This window comes from Plecotus auritus, assembly GCF_963455305.1.
Source record: "Plecotus auritus genome assembly, chromosome: 2".
Lineage (NCBI taxonomy): Eukaryota > Metazoa > Chordata > Mammalia > Chiroptera > Vespertilionidae > Plecotus > Plecotus auritus.
In genome coordinates, this window is record NC_137771.1 from 81,882,200 (window position 1) to 81,903,002 (window position 20,803).

The 20,803-nt window shown below is 41.5% G+C and overlaps 1 protein-coding gene across 5 annotated transcripts in view; it reads left to right on the top strand.

Moving 5' to 3' along the window:
• Positions 1 to 20,803, top strand: part of KIF13A (kinesin family member 13A) — a 217,167-nt gene that overhangs the window by 74,708 nt on the left and 121,656 nt on the right. For all 5 annotated transcript variants that reach the window (XM_080658276.1, XM_080658277.1, XM_080658279.1 and 2 more), the window contains exon 3: positions 10,581 to 10,593. In XM_080658276.1, coding sequence (XP_080514402.1) covers positions 10,581 to 10,593 — 13 coding nt within the window. The remainder of the gene's footprint in view (positions 1 to 10,580; positions 10,594 to 20,803) is intronic.

The following is a 20,803-nucleotide window of genomic DNA, read 5'->3' on the forward strand; positions in this document are numbered from 1 at the left end:
TGTGGCCACTTTGTCAGCTGTCATAGAAATTCTATTGTATCCATGTAGCAGTACATGGGACCAGATGTCACATGTGATCAGCCCTCTGAAGTATGCTGAAGTGTTTATAGTTATGCATCTGCTCTCAGCTCTTTGCTAGAAACATTAATTAATATCATAGTTTGGTTATTAAAAGGTGCCCAACTTTATAAATGTTCACCTAAATATTTCCAAGGTTTTTATTTTCTTTATTCTTTCCCTCCCTTTATTATACATGTGTGTGTTTTTTTAAATCCTTGCCTGAAGACATGCTTTTATTGATTTTAGAGAGGGGGAGGGGGGAAGGTAGGGAGGGAGGGTGGGAAAGAGGGAGGGGGGAAGAGAGAGAGAGAGAGAGAGAGAGAGAGAGAGAGAGAGAGGGAGAGAGAGATGTTTGAGGGAAACATTGATCAGCTGCCTCCTGCACGTGCCCCAATCCTGGGTATGTGCCCTGACCGGGAATCGAACCCACCATCTTTCTGTGTATGGTATGACACTGCAACCAACTGAGCCACACCAGCCAGGGCCTGTACATATTTTCTTAAGAAACCTTTTCTTGCATGAAATACTCTCATAGCCCAAAATCACTGTGTCATTGACAACACAGTGAGCATTTTCCCCTCAAGATTTTAATATTATACATCCCTTTAAGGCAGGCGTCCTCAAACTACGGCCCGCGGGCCACATGCGGCCCACCGAGGACATTTATCCGGCCTGCCGGGTGCCGCTGCCTGTCCTGCTTAGCAGCCGACTCGTCCTGGGCCCGCAGTGCGCATAGGAATTTGTTCATAGTTTTTTTTTTAAACTATAGTCCGGCCCTCCAACAGTCTGAGGGACAGTGAACTGGCCCCCTGTTTAAAAAGTTTGAGGACCCCTGCTTTAAGGTATGCCATCACTGAGGTAAGTAGAATGGCACCTTTCAGGCCTTAGGTCTCCTCTCAGGCCTGAGCACTGCCAGGGAGTACTCTGCTATTGACCCTCCCAGTCATTCCTCTCTTCCCAGCAAGGACACTCGAGACTCAGAACATTGTGCATTCACTTTTATTCTTTTTTCTGTAAAGCCAGTTTCTGAACATTGAAAACATTTCGCACATACTAACTTTCTTTTAAGAGTATATTGACCATCAATGTATCCGATGGTGTGCTCCCGCAATTGTCAACATCCTCTGTCCGTGTTTGAAGAGCATATTTTAAACATCATGTTTCCTTTCTTTTTGTGAAAATAAATTTTCTCTATTGCCAAAAAAGTTCTCTCATTCTTTAACTCCAAGTAACTTTTTCCTGGATGAAATTTGGTTGAGCTGTGTTGACATTTGCATGTATTATCCTGGAGGGCTCTTTGTTGTAACAACGATAGCATCTGACATTTATTGGGCAATAACTATGTGCTAATGGTGTGTAGTGTTAGCCTTGCCATCACATGTAACCCTTCAACAGTCCTGAAGGAGTGCTTTTCTAGCCTGAATTTATAGCCAGAGAAACTGAAGCTCAGTTCAGTAAAACTGACCAAGATCAACATAGACGGTGGCAGAGCTAGAGTTTCCAAATCCTGAACTCTTCACCACTATCCTATATTACTTATTATAGAATTCCAGCCAAATTTCGTTATGCCAGGAGGATGTAGTCCAAATACACCAGAAAATCAAACCACAAGTCTTTCCACAAGTACAAAATGGGTTCAGTTTTCCTTTTGACTTTTATTGAAAATAAGAGCAGGTTAAGTGGAATGGTAATTTTTAAAAAGATGCAGTTTAGTTTTCTTTAAATGAGTTTTGGTACTATTAGTTGTTTATTGTAAATGTATTTGGAATTAAAATTTTAAACTCAACAACATATTAAATATTGAGGTACTTGAAGCCGTTTTCCCCTTCATTCATCTCATTTCAAGGTCTGTGACGGAAGTACCATATAAAGTCGTTCCACCCCTTACAGCTGTGTTTCCATCCTTACAGATGGAGTAGGGAGGCCCAGGGGTGGCTCATCAGTCAGCAAGTCTTACAGATTCTGCCTTCAGATCGTTTCTTTGTTCTCTCCTTTTTATCCTATTTTTCTCTTGCCTTTGCAGTGGTGCCAGCTCACACACCATGAAGGCTGCGGTGGACGCTAGGTAGAGGGTCATCAGGACATCCCTCACTGTTCACTCTGCAGGTGGCGCGGCCTCAATCACAGCTCCCTAAAACAGATCTCACCATGTTATTCTCATTGCACAAGCCATCCATGGCAATCACTTCTAGAAAAAGTCAAAGTCGGCGTGGCACTCCGTGCTATCTGCACTGTGGTTGCTGTATATTATTTATGCCTTATAGTTCTCAATTACCTCTGTTTGCCTACTGCTCCATGAACATATCTTCTACTCTACAACTTTGTTTTAGCTGTTCCTTGCCTAAGTTTTGTTCCCAACACATCTGCATGCACAGTTTTGTGGCTTATTCATAGCCCTCTCCAGTGGTGATCTGTTTTCTTCCTCTCTATGGGACGTGGGAGTTTGCAACCTTCCTCTGACTCCACACTGCTACAACATCCCTTTATTTCATGAATTCCTCCTTTGAGATTCTGTTATACACTCATGAAGGACCTTGACACATACAGGGCTGGTTGATGACATTAACTGCATGGATGACCCATGCAGACATGGATGACTCACATCATTGAGCATCCACATGGATTGCTATCCAGTATCCTAGCCTAGGCTAAAAGAGTTTTCACTAAATTCTTGTAGACTCAAGAGAGGCAATGCACTGTAGCTGTTAAGAGAGGGGAGGGGAGAGGGGGTGCTGTAGTCAGAGAATGCCTGGGCTTACATCATGCTGCTGCTGCCAGTTAACGGTGACTTTAAGCAAATCATACAATCTCTGTACCTTGTATCTCAGTGTTTTTTTTTTTCATTTGAAAAACGATAATAAAGAGAGTCTTATAGGGTTATCAAATATGTTAAATGCATTAAACCAGGTAGAGCTAACAGGAACATACCTGGAACATAGTTAGAACTGCATAAGTGTTAGTTATTAATGATCATTCGTTCCATTTTACAGAGATTCTGCTGTGACCAGGTTAGAGTTTACCACCCTGAAGCGTTCTACATCTGAAATATTACATCTCATCAACTCTAATCAGCATCTTTGCTTTCTAACTTTATCCTGACCACACATTTCTTGCCTTGCTGTTTTCTCCCAGTCTGTCCTCCTCCTCCTGACTTTGCTTCTTTCTCTTCCCAACCCAGGCCCTGTTAGTCTTCCCATTGATTCAGAGCAGATCCTAGCCCGCTACAGGGACTGTGTTCTTGAAAAGCACCTAGTTTGCAAAATTCATAGGTGCAAGATGAAAGTCTTATAGGACATAGGGGATTAGAATAAAAACAATTTTAAAATGACATTAAGGATGTACCTTAAACCAAAAGAGTCTAGAAGACATACTCTTCCAAAGCAAACCAGACATATTGATGTTAGAAGTCTGTTCTGATTGAATTAATTGGTCTCTTCACATGTTCAGAAAATTTTGCTGTAGCTTCCTATGAGCATTTAATGTTTTGGGCATTAACATTCTTCTTGTGATAGGTTTCAGAGGCTCTTCAAAATGCATATATAATCCCTTTTACTTATAATTCATAGAAATGCTTGTTATATGTTTTAAATATATGGATATGTTAACTTTTTGGTATACAAGTATATAAACTCATCTTTAGACTACAGTTAATTAATGCTGGTTGAAGCTGGACTTTTATACCCACATATCTTACAAAACCCTAACCCTGTATCATCCCATGTCCCACTGTCTGTGTTTCTGTGAACTCCGCAGCAGAACAGTCTTCTGGTCCTCAGTGGGTTGTGTTGACGATGCTTTTGCACAGATAGTTACCCCTCCTGAGATGCCATTTCTTTGCCTTTTCAGCTTCCTGACTATTTAGCCCTCTAGATTCTGCTCAGGGGTTTTCTCCTCAGAGAGAAAATACTTTGCCTTGTTTCCACTTGATCTTGCCCTTTGGAGGCTACTGCTATGTACATCTTCTATTGTAATATGCGTGTACAAGTTCAGTATATTGTTGTCTGATCGGCAACATGTTTAATTTATATTTGTAGCTCGAGAAAGTATCACACCGGATGTTAAATGTTTGTTGGCAGAATACAGCTCTTTGTTGCTATCTGCTATGACACTTATCACTGTCTGTTTAATAGTTACTCATGTGTGCACCTATGTCTCTCACAAGGTCTTGAGCTTTTTGAGGTCAGAGACTATGCTCCATTCATATCCCTCAAAGCACCAATAATGTGCAGTATGGGAATCAGTACTCAGAAAATACTTGCTGGTTAGCAGAGTTCTTGGACAATTTAGGTGACCCAGGATATAGTTCTCCAAGCTGGAAACAATCATCAAGGGCTTAAAGGTCATGCCCATAGAATAATCTTCAGGAGTCAGATGTCAGTTAGCTATATATATCTTTCAGATACAGGTTATGGCATTTTCCAACAATCATTGATCAAATAATTAATACATGGAAGCAGAATTTGTGTTTAGAAGCACACACTGATCATTCATGTCCCTTGAAACACTGACTTATTATTAGGGCTTGTGCACATCAGGGCCATTGGCCATCTAAATTCTAATTGCCTAACTGTATTCAAGAGGCTGTAAACATGGACAGAAGACTCCTTGACCCAGAAATCTTTCAGTGTGAGAAATGGGGAAGAACTCCAGCTATATAGGATTGTTGTGATATACTGTTACACTGCTTTCTTTATTTCACTCTCCTGTTAAACTTTCCAGGTCCATACTACCTACTAATTAAGTACCAACTCCCATTTCAAGACCTGGCCCAGTATAGACCCAGCTTATCTTTACAGTCTTATATACTAGAGTATGTGTGTGTGTGTGGAGGGGGGAGGTTATTTTCTCTAGTCGCATGATACTGAGTGTACATCTCTGAACTTAGTGGAACTCAGAAACTTTTGAGGGTTCGACCCTTATTAACATCCCATTGAACTTCTCTTTGTGAAATGCTGGTCTAGAGAAATAATTATTTTTAAGTAAGTCATTGAAAATAGTCTACATTTTCTAACAATCTCCAAGGTTTCACTACTATTAAATGCAAGTAATCTTGCCCTAATATTATGGGGTCGTGGGACTGAGTTGGTGATTGAAGTAAATTCTCACATCTGGATTATTTTAAACTCTGTAATGTAAAAATTCTTTTAGTGTTTTCAGTCCTACATGAGTATGTGGAATTGGGAACAGAGATCATGAAATTAGCATGTGGGATGGCCTCTGCTTTCAAGGGATTTAAATCCCAAGGATACATGAGATTCAAATACTGTACAGAGAAAATTACTGATGTACAGATAACAGTTGCTGACTTTACATGTGCTAGTCAGTGCTAAGTTGTTTTGTTGACCTCAGGAATACTGGAGTATCAGAGGGGCGAAGGCCAAGGTGGCCTCGAACAGTTGGATGAGGAACTGAGAAAACTGGGCCTTGAGCTGGGTCTTGGAGAGTAGGAAAATTGGATCAGGCAGAGCAGGGAGACAAAAGTGAGATAAAAGCATTGAAATTGCATGCGTTGGTGGTGAATGCACATGGTGTGGGTGACTTGAAGAGATCCATTGACTTCCCAGTCCTGGGAGAGAAGGGAAGAGGCTTTAGTGTTTTGTAAAATAGAGGTACTGTTAGTGTAGAACTGTACCTCCTATTTTTTTCTTCAAATCCTAAGAGCTAGAGACATTATTACCTTGCTGGCGTCTAAAATGTCAAATAATGTTCAGTTTATTTCTTTGGGACACGCGCACACACACACACAATCTCCTGAGAGGTTTACATAATTTAAAATGGACTTTTTTTGAGGATGAATGAGAAGGTGGGCAGTGGAGAGTGGTCAGGAGTGCACAGGCCTTTAGCCAAGAATCAATGGAATGCTCTGTTCTAATGAGTCAGCAGCCACACCCATGTCTGCAGGTCAGTTCAGTCTATTTGAAGGGATGTTCTTTGTAGTTCACAGGATGTTTGCTTCGCCAGGGATAGTACCTTTCTGTAATATAGGTATCTCAGCGTTAGGCTGGGCCTGACTGAGAGTTCAAAAAACTCTTTGCTGATAAGATTTTATTGATATAATAAACAAGGTCATAATAAAAATATACACACTTAATATTATCTTTCTGATAGATGTTTATATTATTCATCCTTTTATATATATATATATATATATACACACATATATATATATATATATATATATATATATATATATAAAACTTTTATATTTATATTGTAATATCACATTAGTTTGTTTCAAAGGGTAGCATACTATATTTGACTAAGGGCCCAGTGCATGAATTCATGCACCTTGAAAGGGACTGTGGGCCACAAGGCTGCGGTGGGCACAGGGGCGGGTCTCGGCCCATCCTCCACACCCCTGCCCGGCCCCTCCCACCACAGCCCCCAGTCCCCTGTCTGCCGGCAGCCCTGCTCCCACTACCGCCACTCCCACGCACTGACGGTGCCGGCCTCGCTCGCACCTGCTGATGGTGCGGAGCGATTGGGGCTGGCACCAGCAGCAGGTGCAAGTGGGGCTGGCACCGTCAGTGGGTGTGAGCAGCTGCTGCTGCCCTGATCACCCCTCAGGAGCAGGGGGAGGTGGAGAAGCCCTTAGGAGCGATCAGGGCCAGCAGCCACCACTTGTACCCACTGATGGCACCGAGTGACCGGGACTGGCTCTGGGTGCTGGCAGCAGGTGCAAGCTGGGCTGGCGCTGGCCGCAGATGCAAGCACTGGGCGGGACCACAGTGGGCAGGACCGCAACACGCTGGAGCAAAGAATTTTCAGTAACCACCAGAGGCTCACTGCAATGATAGCGTCTGGCGCCCCCACTCACCTGCTCCACTATCCCGCCGTGGCGGACACCTGCCTTGTTCCACGCTCTGCTGCCTGCTGCCGATGTCCGCCATGTTCTGCGCGTGCCCCCCCTGGTGGTCAGTGCACGTCATAGCGACCTCTTGTTCAGTTGTTCTGCCATTTGGTCTATTTGCATATTAGCCTTTTATTGTATAGGATTATAGTATCAGGTTTACTCATAATGGGAAAATTTTTCTTCACAACTACCATATAATTGATATATAACCTCTTGGTGTTGGAGCACTAAACTGTGGTTTGAATTAGGATGACTTAGTTGCTTATGACCTAACTCAGACATCAAGAAGGTATTAGCAATTAATGAAGTACTGCTGTGAGGTCCTGACTTCCTTTGCCTTCTGTAGTAAGGATCCTTGTACTAAACTAAATGACTAGTAATTGGGTAGCAGTAGATGAAGTTAGTGGCTTCCCCTTTTCCCTGCTGCCCAGTGTCAGTTATTCTTAATAAACAGAAACACACAAAAAAGATGGTAGCAGAATTATATTGGCATTCCCAAATAATGTGCTATCTTTCTAAATGAAAGGGACACACTTTTTAAGTACTTAAAATGCTGAAGTAGGATTTGTTTCCTAAAAAGAAGAAAGAAAGTCACATTGGAACATCAGTGAAGGAAGTATAGCTTTATTGTTGGACAGCTACTAGCTACAAACCAGCACTTGTTCTTTGATGCTGGTGATGATTACCATCCAGTTGTGGCATAAAGGAAGCACAAGAGAACTCCAGAGAGAGCCTTGGAGTTCCTGTTGGCCTGCTCCGCCCCTGTTAGGTTACTTGGTTCATCGTAGCCTAAATGTGAAGGTATATTTTACAAACTTGGTCCATACCTTATTATAATTCAAGTTGCTTTTCTTCCCTTTGTTAAATAAAGCAGTGATTTAAATGGCTTTTAAGAAATAAAGAAGCAAAATCAGAGAAGGCTTAGTTAAATATTGTACTACCTGCTCAGAACAGATGCCTTCCAGAGCAATGTTCCACTTAAGGAAATTTTCCTGGCAGGAACCTCAAGCTTTATCCACAAAGCAGAGATCCACGGCTTTCTGAGAATTAAAAACACTTGTGCATTTTTATTATAACAACTGTAAATGTTTATCTTGTTTTAAAGGGTAGACACAGAATGTTGAGATTTGCTCGGATCCAGCCCGCTCGGCTGTTCTCTCCAGCCCGTGGAGCCAAAAGAGTGGAGGGTTCTCTTGCTCTCCCCTCCGTTCCTTTACTTTGAATTTATATTAGTTCACACAAACACTCCATACATGCTTTTGTTCCGGCCCTCCGGTCCAGTTTAAGAACCCATTGTGGCCCTCGAGTCAAAAAGTTTGCCCACCCCTGGTCTAACCCCTGGTGGCCTGCACACCATAGTGAGCAGTTGAGCAGCCTTAGTTTATCATTAGCATTTCTCTAGATAGAGTTTCCCTCTAAAACCTGAATATTAAAACCACATTCTCATTGTGCCTAACTGTCCGAGGTAATGACCTAGGTCTCATTTCCTTTCAGCTAATCCCTAGAATTCAAGGAGATGAATTTTCAATTTCATCACCATAGGAATGCAATCGGTTTCCTTCCCTAGATTTAAAAGTTTTGAGTTGTCTACCTGACTCTGGAATCCATGGACAGCCTTTCCTTGCTGCTGAGCTGTGGGTTTTATTGGGGCCCTCAGAGCTCTGTTGGACCCAGTGATGGAGGAAGAGCACCTTGCTATTTGCCTGTACCTCATGACTCTGTTTCCTGTGAAGGATGAAAATCATGGGAAACACTCCCCCATACCTATTTAACAATAATTTTACATTTAATGAATTTATGCTATTGGAGGTTCCTTAAGAATAACCATGTCAGGAAAGCCAAGAACTGTCATGGTATCACATACTATAAAATTACTAGAGGCCCAGGGCATGAAATCATGCACCAGTGGGGTCTTGGCCTGGCCTGTGGGATGGAGCCAAAACTGGCTCTCCGTCATCCCCCAAGGGGTCCTGGATTGTGAGAGGGCATAGGCCAGGCTGAGGGACCCCACTGGTGCACGATCGGAGCTGGGGAGGGACACAGGAGGTTGGCCAGCTTGGGAGGGACCGTGGGAGGGCTCCACGGTGTATCCGGCCTGCCTCACTCAGTCCTGATCACCCGGACCCCAACAGCAAGCTAACCTACTGGTTTGGGCATCTGCCCCCTGGTGGTCAGTGCATGTCATAGCAACTGGTCAACTGGTCCACTGTCTAACCCAGCCGTGGGCAAACTACGGCCCGCGGGCCGGATCCAGCCCGCTCGGCTGTTCTCTCCAGCCCGTGGAGCCAAAAGAGTGGAGGGTTCTCTTGCTCTCCCCTCCGTTCCTTTACTTTGAATTTATATTAGTTCACACAAACACTCCATACATGCTTTTGTTCCGGCCCTCCGGTCCAGTTTAAGAACCCATTGTGGCCCTCGAGTCAAAAAGTTTGCCCACCCCTGGTCTAACCCCTGGTGGCCTGCACACCATAGTGAGCAGTTGAGCAGCCTTAGTTTATCATTAGCATATTACGCTTTGATTGGTTGAAGGCCAACCAGACGACCTGGCACTTAGCATATTAGGCTTTTATTATATAGGACTAGTGGCCCGGTGCACAAAATTCGTGCATTGGGGGGGGTGTCCCTCAGACCGGGACCGCTGGCTCCTAACCGCTTACCTGCCTGATTGCCCCTAACCACTCTGCCTGCTGGCCTGCTCGCCCCAACTGCCCCCCCCCCCCCGCCAGCCGTCTCGCCCCCAACTGCCCCCTCCCCGCTGGCCTGCTCACCCCCAACTGTCCCACCCTGCCAGCCTGCTCACCCCCAACTCCCCACCCTGCCAGCCTTCTTGCCCCTAACTGCCCCCCCCCCCACCGACCTGCTCACCCCCAATTGCCCTCCACTGCCTGCCTGATCACCCCTAACCGCCTCTGCCTTGGCCCCACCACCATGGCTTTGTCAGGAAGGTCTCCCAGTCTAATTAGCATATTATCCTTTGATTAGTATAGATTAGTGCAACACCTTAATTTTGTACACAAGGAAAACATTTACAAAGCAAGGCAGACTAATGATTTGTTACTTTCAGAATGACTTCCTTTTCAGAGTTTTTCCCAGATGCAATTTCAGTCATGTTTGAGTTAGTAACATGCAAAACTGAATATTTAAAAAGTGCATGTGTGATGGGGAAGCATGTAACTTGCTTTTAAATTTCTGTTCAGAGTTGAAATATGTGAAAATTGTTATCTAGAACCATGGCTTTAAAATTTATCAAAGGAAATATACATACATTTTAATAACAACTAAAGATAAATTTAAATATGAGATTGATTTAAAAGTATTGACCCCCTGCAGTATGATTGCAGTATCTTTATCTTGATGCTCTTCTGTTGGCATATTTTAGAATCATTAAAAGTATCTCTGAACAACTGGATCTGTTCTATTAAACCAGGAAAGAAATTCATTATGTCTGTATTATATTTTTGAGCAAACGTAAGAATTTATCAATTCAAGCAGTGAAATGAATTTGGCCTCTGATCTTTTTGAAGTTGCAATATCATTCAGATCATGTTATCAGGATGCTGAGTTTCTCTTACGTTTTTTTCTCTTTCATTGCTACCTTCTGATGTGGCTGCTGTGTTGACAACCCTCTCTACTTCTGCTGTTGAAATGTTTTGTTTCCGTCATTAAGGAAACCTCCCAAGGTAAGCACTGTTATGGAACTTGGCATGCATACTGACTAAGTGTGTAAAAATCCAGGATTTTATCCATTACAATAACCCATGTGGAACACCTGTCCCCTTGAGAAGAAAAATCATCTTTCTAATGTAAAATTTAAATTGTGAACAAGCAATTAATGTTGGTAATGATATAAAATTAGACTGCTCCTCTACATTACAAAGCAGTTGCATACATTTTATTCTTGGTATTAATGCTGTGGTCCTGTCAGGTTACTGTTTCTATTTTATTAATGATGACATGAGGCTCAGAGAGAGGAAGTAGTATGGCCTAATTCCCAGATTGAGTAGATGGAGGAGCTTGGACTGTCTAGTATCACCACCTAGAAAATGTGAGGACAAAATAGTAACATCATAGGATTGTAGTGTTAACTGTGATTATTGACTGGACCAGTTGTCTTTTCTGTGTCCTCCTTAGAGTAGTTGCTATCATCAGAAAAGTTCTCCAACCTTTTACATAGAGTTTCAGCCATCTCCCAGCTCTGTGTGTTCCACTGGAATTTCTAGCTATTCACAAAGTCCACTGGTAGGAGTCATCCCCCTTGCTCTGGTCAGCCTTTGATGTCATATTTACCAGTGAGAAGCCCAAAAGTTAGAGAATAAGTGGGAAAAAGAATATGAGAAGCAGGGGATCTGAATGACCAACTCCTGAATAATTGAAGGCTGATTTTGTTACCAGTGAGCATTTTATTGGGTATCAAAGGGATACTTAGTGCCAAAAGGAAGGAGAAACTGACCAGCCCCTGACCAATGATGCTGGTTGTAGCTTTTGTTTCTGAGATGCGATCAAGACAGGCTACACCCATACACATTATATGTCAGAATCTAAGATGTGTGGAGTGAAGGTAAGGAATCCAGAATAGATTAGGCATACTTGACTCTAGGGTTATAAAGGACAATATAATTTAGCTTTTGGAGTAAGGAAACCCACTAAAATGCTAAATGTTACCCTTTATGTTTACTTACGGCAATATAGGAATTGTCCTTGGCACTAAGAGTTTCAACTCCAGCAAGGAAGGCACACATTGAACAAATAGCATCAGGCCTGTTAAGAAAGAGGAAATGCATGCTGTCATGGAAGTGTAAGCACTGGCATCCTGGCCAAATTTGGGGGGGAAGGAGCAATTATTGATGTGGCTATCATCCCTAAAATTCACAACCAAGAAAGTATCTCTGCTGCTCAGGAAGATGTGAGTTCCCTTAAGTAGCTTTTCCTTCCCTTGCTGTTTGTTCCTAGAGGTTTCTGAACAGACTGACAACCTTGTCATATATTTAATTCTTTCCCCACAGAAAAAGGTAATGAAATCGTAAGCAATTCCATATGTGGCTACTTAGTGAAGGAGAAACACTGAAATGAAAAGAGGCACAAGAGCACATTTTTAAAAAACCAGTAATTCTTTATACACAGAAATATTCTGGTGCCTTTCTATCCAGTGTATATAGCTTAGTGGTTTCATTAGGAATCTATCCTACTGATAGTTTCTAAGAAGTATCATGAAATTTTCAAAATAAAATGAATGTTAAATCACGTTTATACGTGTGTGTGTGTGTGTGTGTGTGTGTTATGCCATAAAACATCTGTAAAGTATAAAGATCATCTTGAAATCAAATACGTGACACAGAGTTAAATTGTTTAAAAAAGACATTAAAATAGATAAGGCCTTTTCTTGCAGAAGCTGTAAATATTGAAAGAAATGGGAAAAGGAAAGATACTTTTAATGATGATTATATAAGAAAAAAATTTTATTGATTTAAAACAATGAGATTTTTGTAAAAAAAAGAAAGAATTCTTACCATTCACAATAGCATGGCTAGACCTGGAGAGCATTATGCTAAGTAAAATAAGCCTGTTGGAGAAGATAAATATCACATGATCTCACTCATTTGTGGAATTATAATGAACAACATAAACTGATGAACAAAAATAGATTCAGAGACATAGAAGCATTGAATAGACTGTCAAACCTCAGAGGGAAGGAGGGGAGGGGAGGATAAGAGATCAACTAAAGGACTTGTATGCTTGCATATAAGCATAACCAATGGACATAGACAGTAGGGGGGTGAGGGCATGTGCTGGGGGGTGGGAGCGGCCAGGGAGAGGTCAATGGGAAGAGAAGGAGACATATGTAATACTTTAAACAATAAAGAATTTAAATTAAAAAAATAATAAAACAATGAGATTTTGAAATGAATAATTAGCACAAGTATCAGAAAAGATTGTTGGTTCAATTGAACAAATAATTATTCTGGGTTTGAATCAGCCCTGATCGTAGCATTCTAATAGAGGTGGGGTAGAGAACATATACACGGTGTAATGAACTACAAGAGGTAAAATATTTGTGGCATTCATAGGGTGCAGTATCCTGTTCTGACTCCTGTATAACTGAGGACAGCTGAGACTTGACAAAATATTAAAAACCTATGCTTGAAGGCACTGGAGAAATACCAAATTAGCAATTCGAGAGAAGATAGAAACTTAGAGAGGTTAACCTGGTGTTTCAAATAAAAGCAACTAAACAGCAGAGCAGTGTTTTTGATAGCCTTGCAGGGCCTAGGGGACTTACGGGGACAAAAGTGTCAGGGTCTGCCAGAGTTGTTCTCCTTGGTAACCTACTTATACTTTGGGCTGGCAAGGTGGATTGAAACCCAGCCTTGGGTGGGGTATAAAGGTGAAACAGAAGTAAACCAGTCCTTACATGCATTGCTGTGTGGTTGCGAGATCTTTCTGTAATCTAGGAAATCTCAAACATTAAACTTGGATCGAAGTGATCCTAGAATGCAGGTCTCCTTAGGCACTGGGCAGAAGCAAATGTAATCCTAAATCTCTCTTTGAGAACTACTCAAAGTGGATCATAGACCTAAATACAAAGCTATAAACTATAAGCTTCTAGAAGATAAAATAGGAGAAATCTAGATCTGGGGGTTGGTGATGACTTTTAGATAAAACAAAAAAGCATGAACCATAAAATTAAAATTGATTAGTGGGATTTTGTTAAAACTAAAAACCTTTGCTCTACAAAGGCATTGTTAAGAGAATGAAAAGAAAACCACAGACCGGGAGAAAATATTTGAAAAACACATCTGATAAAGCAGTGCTATCCTAAAACATAAAAAGAACTCTTAAAACTCAACAGTAAGAAAATGAACTATCCAATTAAAAAATGGGCAGATCCGAACCAAGATGGCAGCATAGGTAAACACCTAAACTGCTGCCTCGCACAACAATTTCAAAACTACAATTAAAAGACAAAATGTCCATCACCCAGAAACACGGGAAAGCTGGCTGAGTGGAAGTTCTACAACTAGAAGGAAAGAGAAAAGAGCATTGAGACATGCACAAGCGCTGAAAAGCTGAGGAACGGAGGAGCGCGAATCGGGCTGGCGGCGGGCAACTGGGTGCACTGCTATTTTCATCCCGAAGGGAGACAAGCTCCCAATTACTCTGAACCCCAGTTTCTGGGGAGACACTGGGGACCCAGACTCCTACGGGGAGAAGCTGGACTGTCTGCCATCGGGTCGGAAAGTGAGTGTGGCTTTCTTGCAGAGGTGCACGCAGCAATCATTGTTTACTGCGCTGTGGTGCAGGACGTGGGGACTTGGAAATGCGGAGACACAGAGACGGCTGACTGGCAGCCTTCGCTGTTTGCCATGCCCTGAGACCCCGCCCCACACAATCTACAAACCCATCCAAGCTCCACGCAACAGCTTTTTCATATAAATTGGCCTGCCTTATCGCAGCTTAACCTAACAAACTGCAGCTCTTGTCAGACAGCTCCAAAACCTCCAAACCCCAAGCAAAGAGGAGAAAACTGTAGTTCTCGCTGTAGCTCCTGCTGGCTGGCCTCAGACAGTAGCTGACCTGCACCCCATTGGAGATCCAGAAGCTAGTTTATCTAGTGGTCAGTGTGAGACGACACCAGATTTCAACTACTCACATCCATAAGTGACACATTCAAGAGGCAGACTCAATGAACACCAAAGCCCCACTGAAGCAAGTCCTGCCCCATAAGCGTGTCTCCAGCACAGCAGTTCTTCCATTATAGACACAGCGGGTCCTCACAGCCAATTGGCCTGGAGGTCAATTCCTCCCAGTGTACCAACAGCAATCAAGGCTTAACTACACCAAGACTTTGCACTCAGCCCACAAAGGGGTGCACCAAGAGTGTCCACCTCAGGTGATAGGCTGAACCACTAGTCACCTACCACAGAAAACCACTCCATCAATACAGGGAAGCAGCAAAATGCAGAGACAAAGAAACATGTCATGAATGAAAGAAATGGAGGAAAGCAGACTACTGGACATAGAGTTCAAAACCACATTTATAAGGTTACTCAAGAATCTTCTAGAAACCTCCGAGGAACTTGATGAGACCTCTGAGGAGCTTAGTGAGACCTTCAAGGACCTTAATGAGAATGCCAAAAAAATGGAAAAGAACCAGTCTGAAATTAAGCATACACTGTCTGAAATAAAGAATATAGAGAAATTCAACTGTAGATCAAAGGACCCCAAGAATCAAACCAAAGATCTGAAATATGAGGAAACAAAAAACACCCAACCAAAAAAACAAAAAGAAAAAAGAATCCAAAGATATGAAGATAGTGTAAGGAGCCTCTGGGACAACTTTAAGCGTACCAACATCCAAATTATTGGGGTGCCAGAAGAAGAGAAAGAGCAAAATATTGAAAACCTATTAGAAGAAATAATGACAGAAAACTTTCCCTACCTGGTGAAAGAAATAGACTTACAAGTCCAGGAAGTGCACAGAACCCCAAACAAGAGGAATCCAAAGAGGACCACACCAAGACACATCATATTTAAAATGCCAAGGGCAAAAGACAAAGAGAGAATCTTGAAAGCAGCAAGAGAAAAACAGTTATCTACAAGGGAGTACCCATACGACTGTCAGCTGATTTCTCAACAGAAACTATGCGGGCCAGAAGGGAGTGGCAAGAAATATTCAAAGTGATGAACAGCAAGAACCTACAACCAAGATTACCCAGCAAAGCTATCATTCAGAATTGAAGGTCAGATAAAGAGCTTCACATATAAGAAAAAGGTAAAGGAGTTCATCACCACCAAACCAGGATTTTATGAAATGCTGAAGGGTATTCTTTAAGAAGAGGAAGAAGAAGAAAAAGGTAAAGATAAAAATTATGAATAACAAAATGACAACAAATACATACCTACCAACAAGTGAATCTAAAAATCAAGTGAATAAAAAATGTGATGAACAGAATGGACTGATGAATATAATAGAATCAGGGACATAGAAAGGAAGTGGACTGACAATTCTCAGGGGGAAGTGGGTGTGAGGGGTGCGGGAAAAGATTGGACAAAAATCTTACACCTATGGATGAAGACAGTGGCAGGGGGTAAGGGCATGGGGTGGGGTAGGGAATCAGGTGGAGGGGAGCTATGGGGGGAAAAAAAGAGGGACACCTGTAATTGAACAATAAAGATTTATTTAAAAAAATAAAATAAAAAATAAAAATAAAAAATAAATAAAATGAATATCACAAAAAAATGGGCAAAAGACCTGAATAGCAACCTCTCCAAAGAAGATATGCAAATGGAAAATTCACACATGAAAATCTTCAACTTTATATGTCGTTAGGGAAGTACACATTACACCAACAAGGAGATATCACTACACACTTATTAGAATGACTGAAATCCAAAAACCTGACAGTATCAGAGCTGGCGAGGATGTGAAGTACAGGAATTCTCATTTGTTGCTGGTGATAATGAAAAGTGGTGTAGCCTCTTTGGAACATAGCTTTGAAGTTTCTTACAATGCTAAACATATTCTTATCATATGAATGAGCAATCGTGCTTCTATGTATTTACCAAAATGAGTCGAAAACTCTGTCCACACAAAAACCTGCACTTGAGAGTTTACAGCAACTTCATAATTGCCCTAAACTGGAAGCAACCAAGATGTCCTTCAGTACCACAAACTGTGGTACATCTCTACAGTGGAATATTGTATAAGTTATCAAGCCGTGAAAGACATGAAAAAAACTTAAATGCATATTGCTAAGTGAAAGAAGCAAGTCTGAAAAAGCTATATGATTCCAACTTATATGACACTCTGGAAAAGGCAAAAATAAAGTTAGTGGTTTATCTGGGGCAGTGCCTATAGCCCATGGCAGCTACACAATGACTATTGAATGAATGAAGTAAGGAAATAAAGAAATAAAGATCTGCTAGATCAGAAGGACATTCGCCAGTTTAGCAGAAAGAAGGTTCAAGTCCAGCTATATTATTGGTCATCTCCACTGATGGACAGAGCCACTTTGCTGGAGACTGAGCCAGAGGACACTCTCTGCCCTGATTCCATTATTATGATCTTTTTCCTCCTCCTTCTCCTTCTTCTTCTTCTCCTCCTTTTCTTCTTCTCACCCCTTTCTTCTCCTTTTTTTAAAAAAACTACCCAAAGAGATTAACCCAAGAATTTGTATGCATATATGCATAACCCATGGACACAAGCAACAGGGTGGTGAAGGCCTGGGGTGGTGGGTGGGGATGGGCCAGAAGGGGTCAATGGGAGGAAAAGGAGACATAATGTAATACTTTCAACAATAAATATGTTTAAAAATATTTTACAAAATAAAGAAGACCCAAACGCCTGGCTGGTCCATGATGCTGATGCTCTTCTCTGGCCTAACTCCAAAGGGGAAGTGCCCACTGGACCTTCAAATATCACCACCAACTTGGATTTTCTTGTCATTAGTTTGTGTTTTCCTGAGGAGTATTTCTTTCATGTAGTCTGTATTTGAGCAACTGTTGGAGGATTATGTGATGATGGTAAATAATAACCACCTACCTATAATATTATGTGTAAGGCTTTTATGCATTTTACTAAGAAATGTTTGAGATGGTAATGCTGGTTAAGAGGAAGAAGGGGCTGTTGTTTTGAATATTTGGTTGAGTTCTCACTATTCATACCCTCCTGTTATGCAGAGAGGTCTAACAGGTTTTTTTTTAGTTATGAAAAAAAAATAATGTCATCATATTAACAGAATAAAGAAGAAAAACCATGTGCTCATCTCAGTATATATGCAGAAAAAAAAGCAGTTGACAAAATTCAACACTTATGATACAAACTTGCAGCAAACTAGTAGTAGAAATCTCCTCAACGTGATAAAGGGCATCCGTTAAAAATCTACAGCTGTCATCATACTTAATTTTAAAAGACAGAACACTTTCCACCTCAAATGGGGAATAAGGCAAGGTTGATGCTCTAGCTACTTCTATTCATTATTGACTGGAGTTCCTAACCAGTGCCATAAAGAAAAAGAAGAAAAAGAAATTCAGATTGGAAAGGAGGACAAAAAAATCTTTATTTATATACACTAAGGTCATATACTTGGAAAACATTAAGAATCTTTAAACAAGCTCCTAGAACTTAGAGATGGCAAGATGGCAGAAAGAAAGGTCAAAATACAAATTGTATTTCTTTTTGTTGTTGTTATTAATCCTCACATGAAGATATTTTCTCACTGATTTTTAGTGAGAGAGTGGGAGGGCAGGGAGAGACAGAGAGAGAGACATATTGATGGATTGCCTCTTGCACACACCCCGTCCTGGGCCAGGGATTGAGCCTAAAACCAAGGTACATTCTTGACTGGAATCAAACCTGAGACACTTCAGCCTGCAGGCCGCTGCTCTATCCATGAGCTAAACTGGTGAGGGCCACATTGTATTTCTGTATATTAGCAATGAACAATTAGGAAAGAAAATTTAACAAAAACCCAATCACTTACAGTAGTTTCAATAACATTAAATAATTAGGGGTATAATTATGTAAGTATAAAGCCTCACACATATTTGGTCATTTGATTGTAGACAGATGTGCCAAGAGGTGGAAAAAAGAGTGTTGACTGTGTTCAGAGAATGACAAGGCATAGAGTTGGACTAATGGTGCATGAAGGAGAGTCCTGGGTGACACATCTAGAAAGAGGCTGAAACCAAATCTAGCTGTGGAAGTCCTTGATGCCAAGGTTGGAGCTTGATACCTATCATCAATCTCTCAAATGCCTTTTTTTAAAAAGTACATTTTTATTTATTTCAGAGAGGAAAGAAGAGGGATAGAGAAATAGAAACATCAATGATGAGAAAGAATCATTGATCAACTGCCTCCTGCCCCACTGGGGATCAAGCCCACAACCCGGGCATGTGCCCAGACACCAACCGGGAATCAAACCATGACGTCCTGGTGCATAGTCAGTGGTCGGCAAACTGCGGCTCTGTTGACTAATGAGTTTGCCGACCACTGGTAGGGGCTTAATCACAAGGAACGACAACAGCCTGTAATTATTGGAATCGAGAGTCTAGGTTAGTGGTCGGCAAACTCATTAGTCAACAGAGCGGCAAACCGCAGCTCACGAGCCGCATGTGGCTCGCGAGCCCCAGTTTGCTGACCACTGGCCTAGATGAATGCTCAACCACTGAACTACGCTGGTTGGGCCTCAAATGCATATTTTGCACAAAGCAGTGGTGCCGTTGAGGCTCCCTTTCAGAAGGTTAATCTGAAAGCAGAGCACAGAATAATTTGATTTGGTCAGTGGGGAGGCTGGAAGTGGGATTCAGTAAAATGTGCCAGAAAAGCGGTAATAAGGGCCTGCACTGGAATGGTGCCATGGGAAGTATTATCAAAACGTTGCAGAAATAAGGTATCTAGGACTTGGATGCTGACAGCATATGGGAGAAGATAATAAGGCACAAAGAGTCAGAGATGACTCTGAAGTTTGTTACTGAGAGACTGAAAATTCAGCAGGAATTAAAGAAAAAAGAGCTGGTTTGGTGCAGGGAGAAGAAGCTGGTGGTTCAGTTTGGGAGTGGGATGAATTGGAAATGATGGCATTTTATATAGATGCCTACAAGGTTTGCAATCTCTGCCTTAGAAAGTTATGTAAATCTTTGTTTGTAAATTCTCTTATACTATGTATTTGTTTTTTTCTTTTTGGTGTTACTTTTTGTAAATATGTACTCCTTAGTGGAGAAACATTTATTTCAACATAAGCCAAGTGCTTGCCTTCTGATTCTTCCACAGTGGCATAGTATGCAGGGTTATAGAGTGTGTCCTGTTTCCCTTAAAAAGAAAAGTAAGCTTCTAGAGAAACATGGAGACACCTGCTTAATGCCTCCTCTTTCGTTTTGTTTTGTTTTCTAAGTCTTTGTGTCATAATTTTCAGAGTTTTTCTTTATTAGTGCGACTGTAGTTTTGAGTCCAGGGTTTTTGTCTTAGAGGTAGAAGTGAAAGGGGAAATTGCTTGTTAGTTTAGCTACTTTCTCATAAAATTTGGATTTTGGCAGGAGGTAGTACAAAGGAAAAGGACATCTGTGGAGAATCACTGTCTAATTATGCCACTATGTGCACTCTGTGGGAAAGAACAGGGAAATGTCCTTGGTCTTAGCAGCTTTGCCTTCGGAAACCCAGTTCCTGGTCTCCCCGGTGGCTGCTAGAATGTCCAGAGCATTCTAGGACCCTTCTTCGCTTTTCATACTTTTGTCTTATCTGGCACAACTGTCTTACCTTCCTGAGGAGCCACGTTCAACATCTGCAGAGAAAAACAAATGAATTCTCCCTCTTCCTTCTGCTTTCTTCTTCCCTCCCTGAGTATTTATTGAGCCCCTTCTGTGTGCCAAGCGAACACTACAGAGCTGGAAATTTCTCCACTCAGACCATTCAAGCCCTGTTGTTTAAGACCAAGGAACTTGATGCTTACGGAATTAATTGGCCAAGACCATCTAGAGGAGAGCTCCAACCCTAGGTTCCTGAGTGCCGGTCTGGTACAGTCTCGAACACCTTCTGTTATACCACATGGTTGTGAAGTTGTTTTTCTACTTGGTGGGTTTTGTGGGGCAAAGATGGGGGGAAAGAGTAAGAAGGAAGAGTTTGAGAAAGTGTAAATACCTGCAAGATCCCTTTGTTTAGGATTATATCCTTTTTTTGCTCAGTTGCTCACTTTTTTCTCATGATCATTATGTTAACATCTTATAAGTTAGTGTATGATTTATTTGAACAATTTGATTTTGTTATAAATTCATTTTAAATTTTTTTTTTACGTTTTATTTACAAGTGAGGTCAGGCACTACCAAACATCAAGGCGTTTAATCCCTCAAAATCATGAACAGAAGAAAATGACATTACAGCAAAGTAAAGTGGTTGCT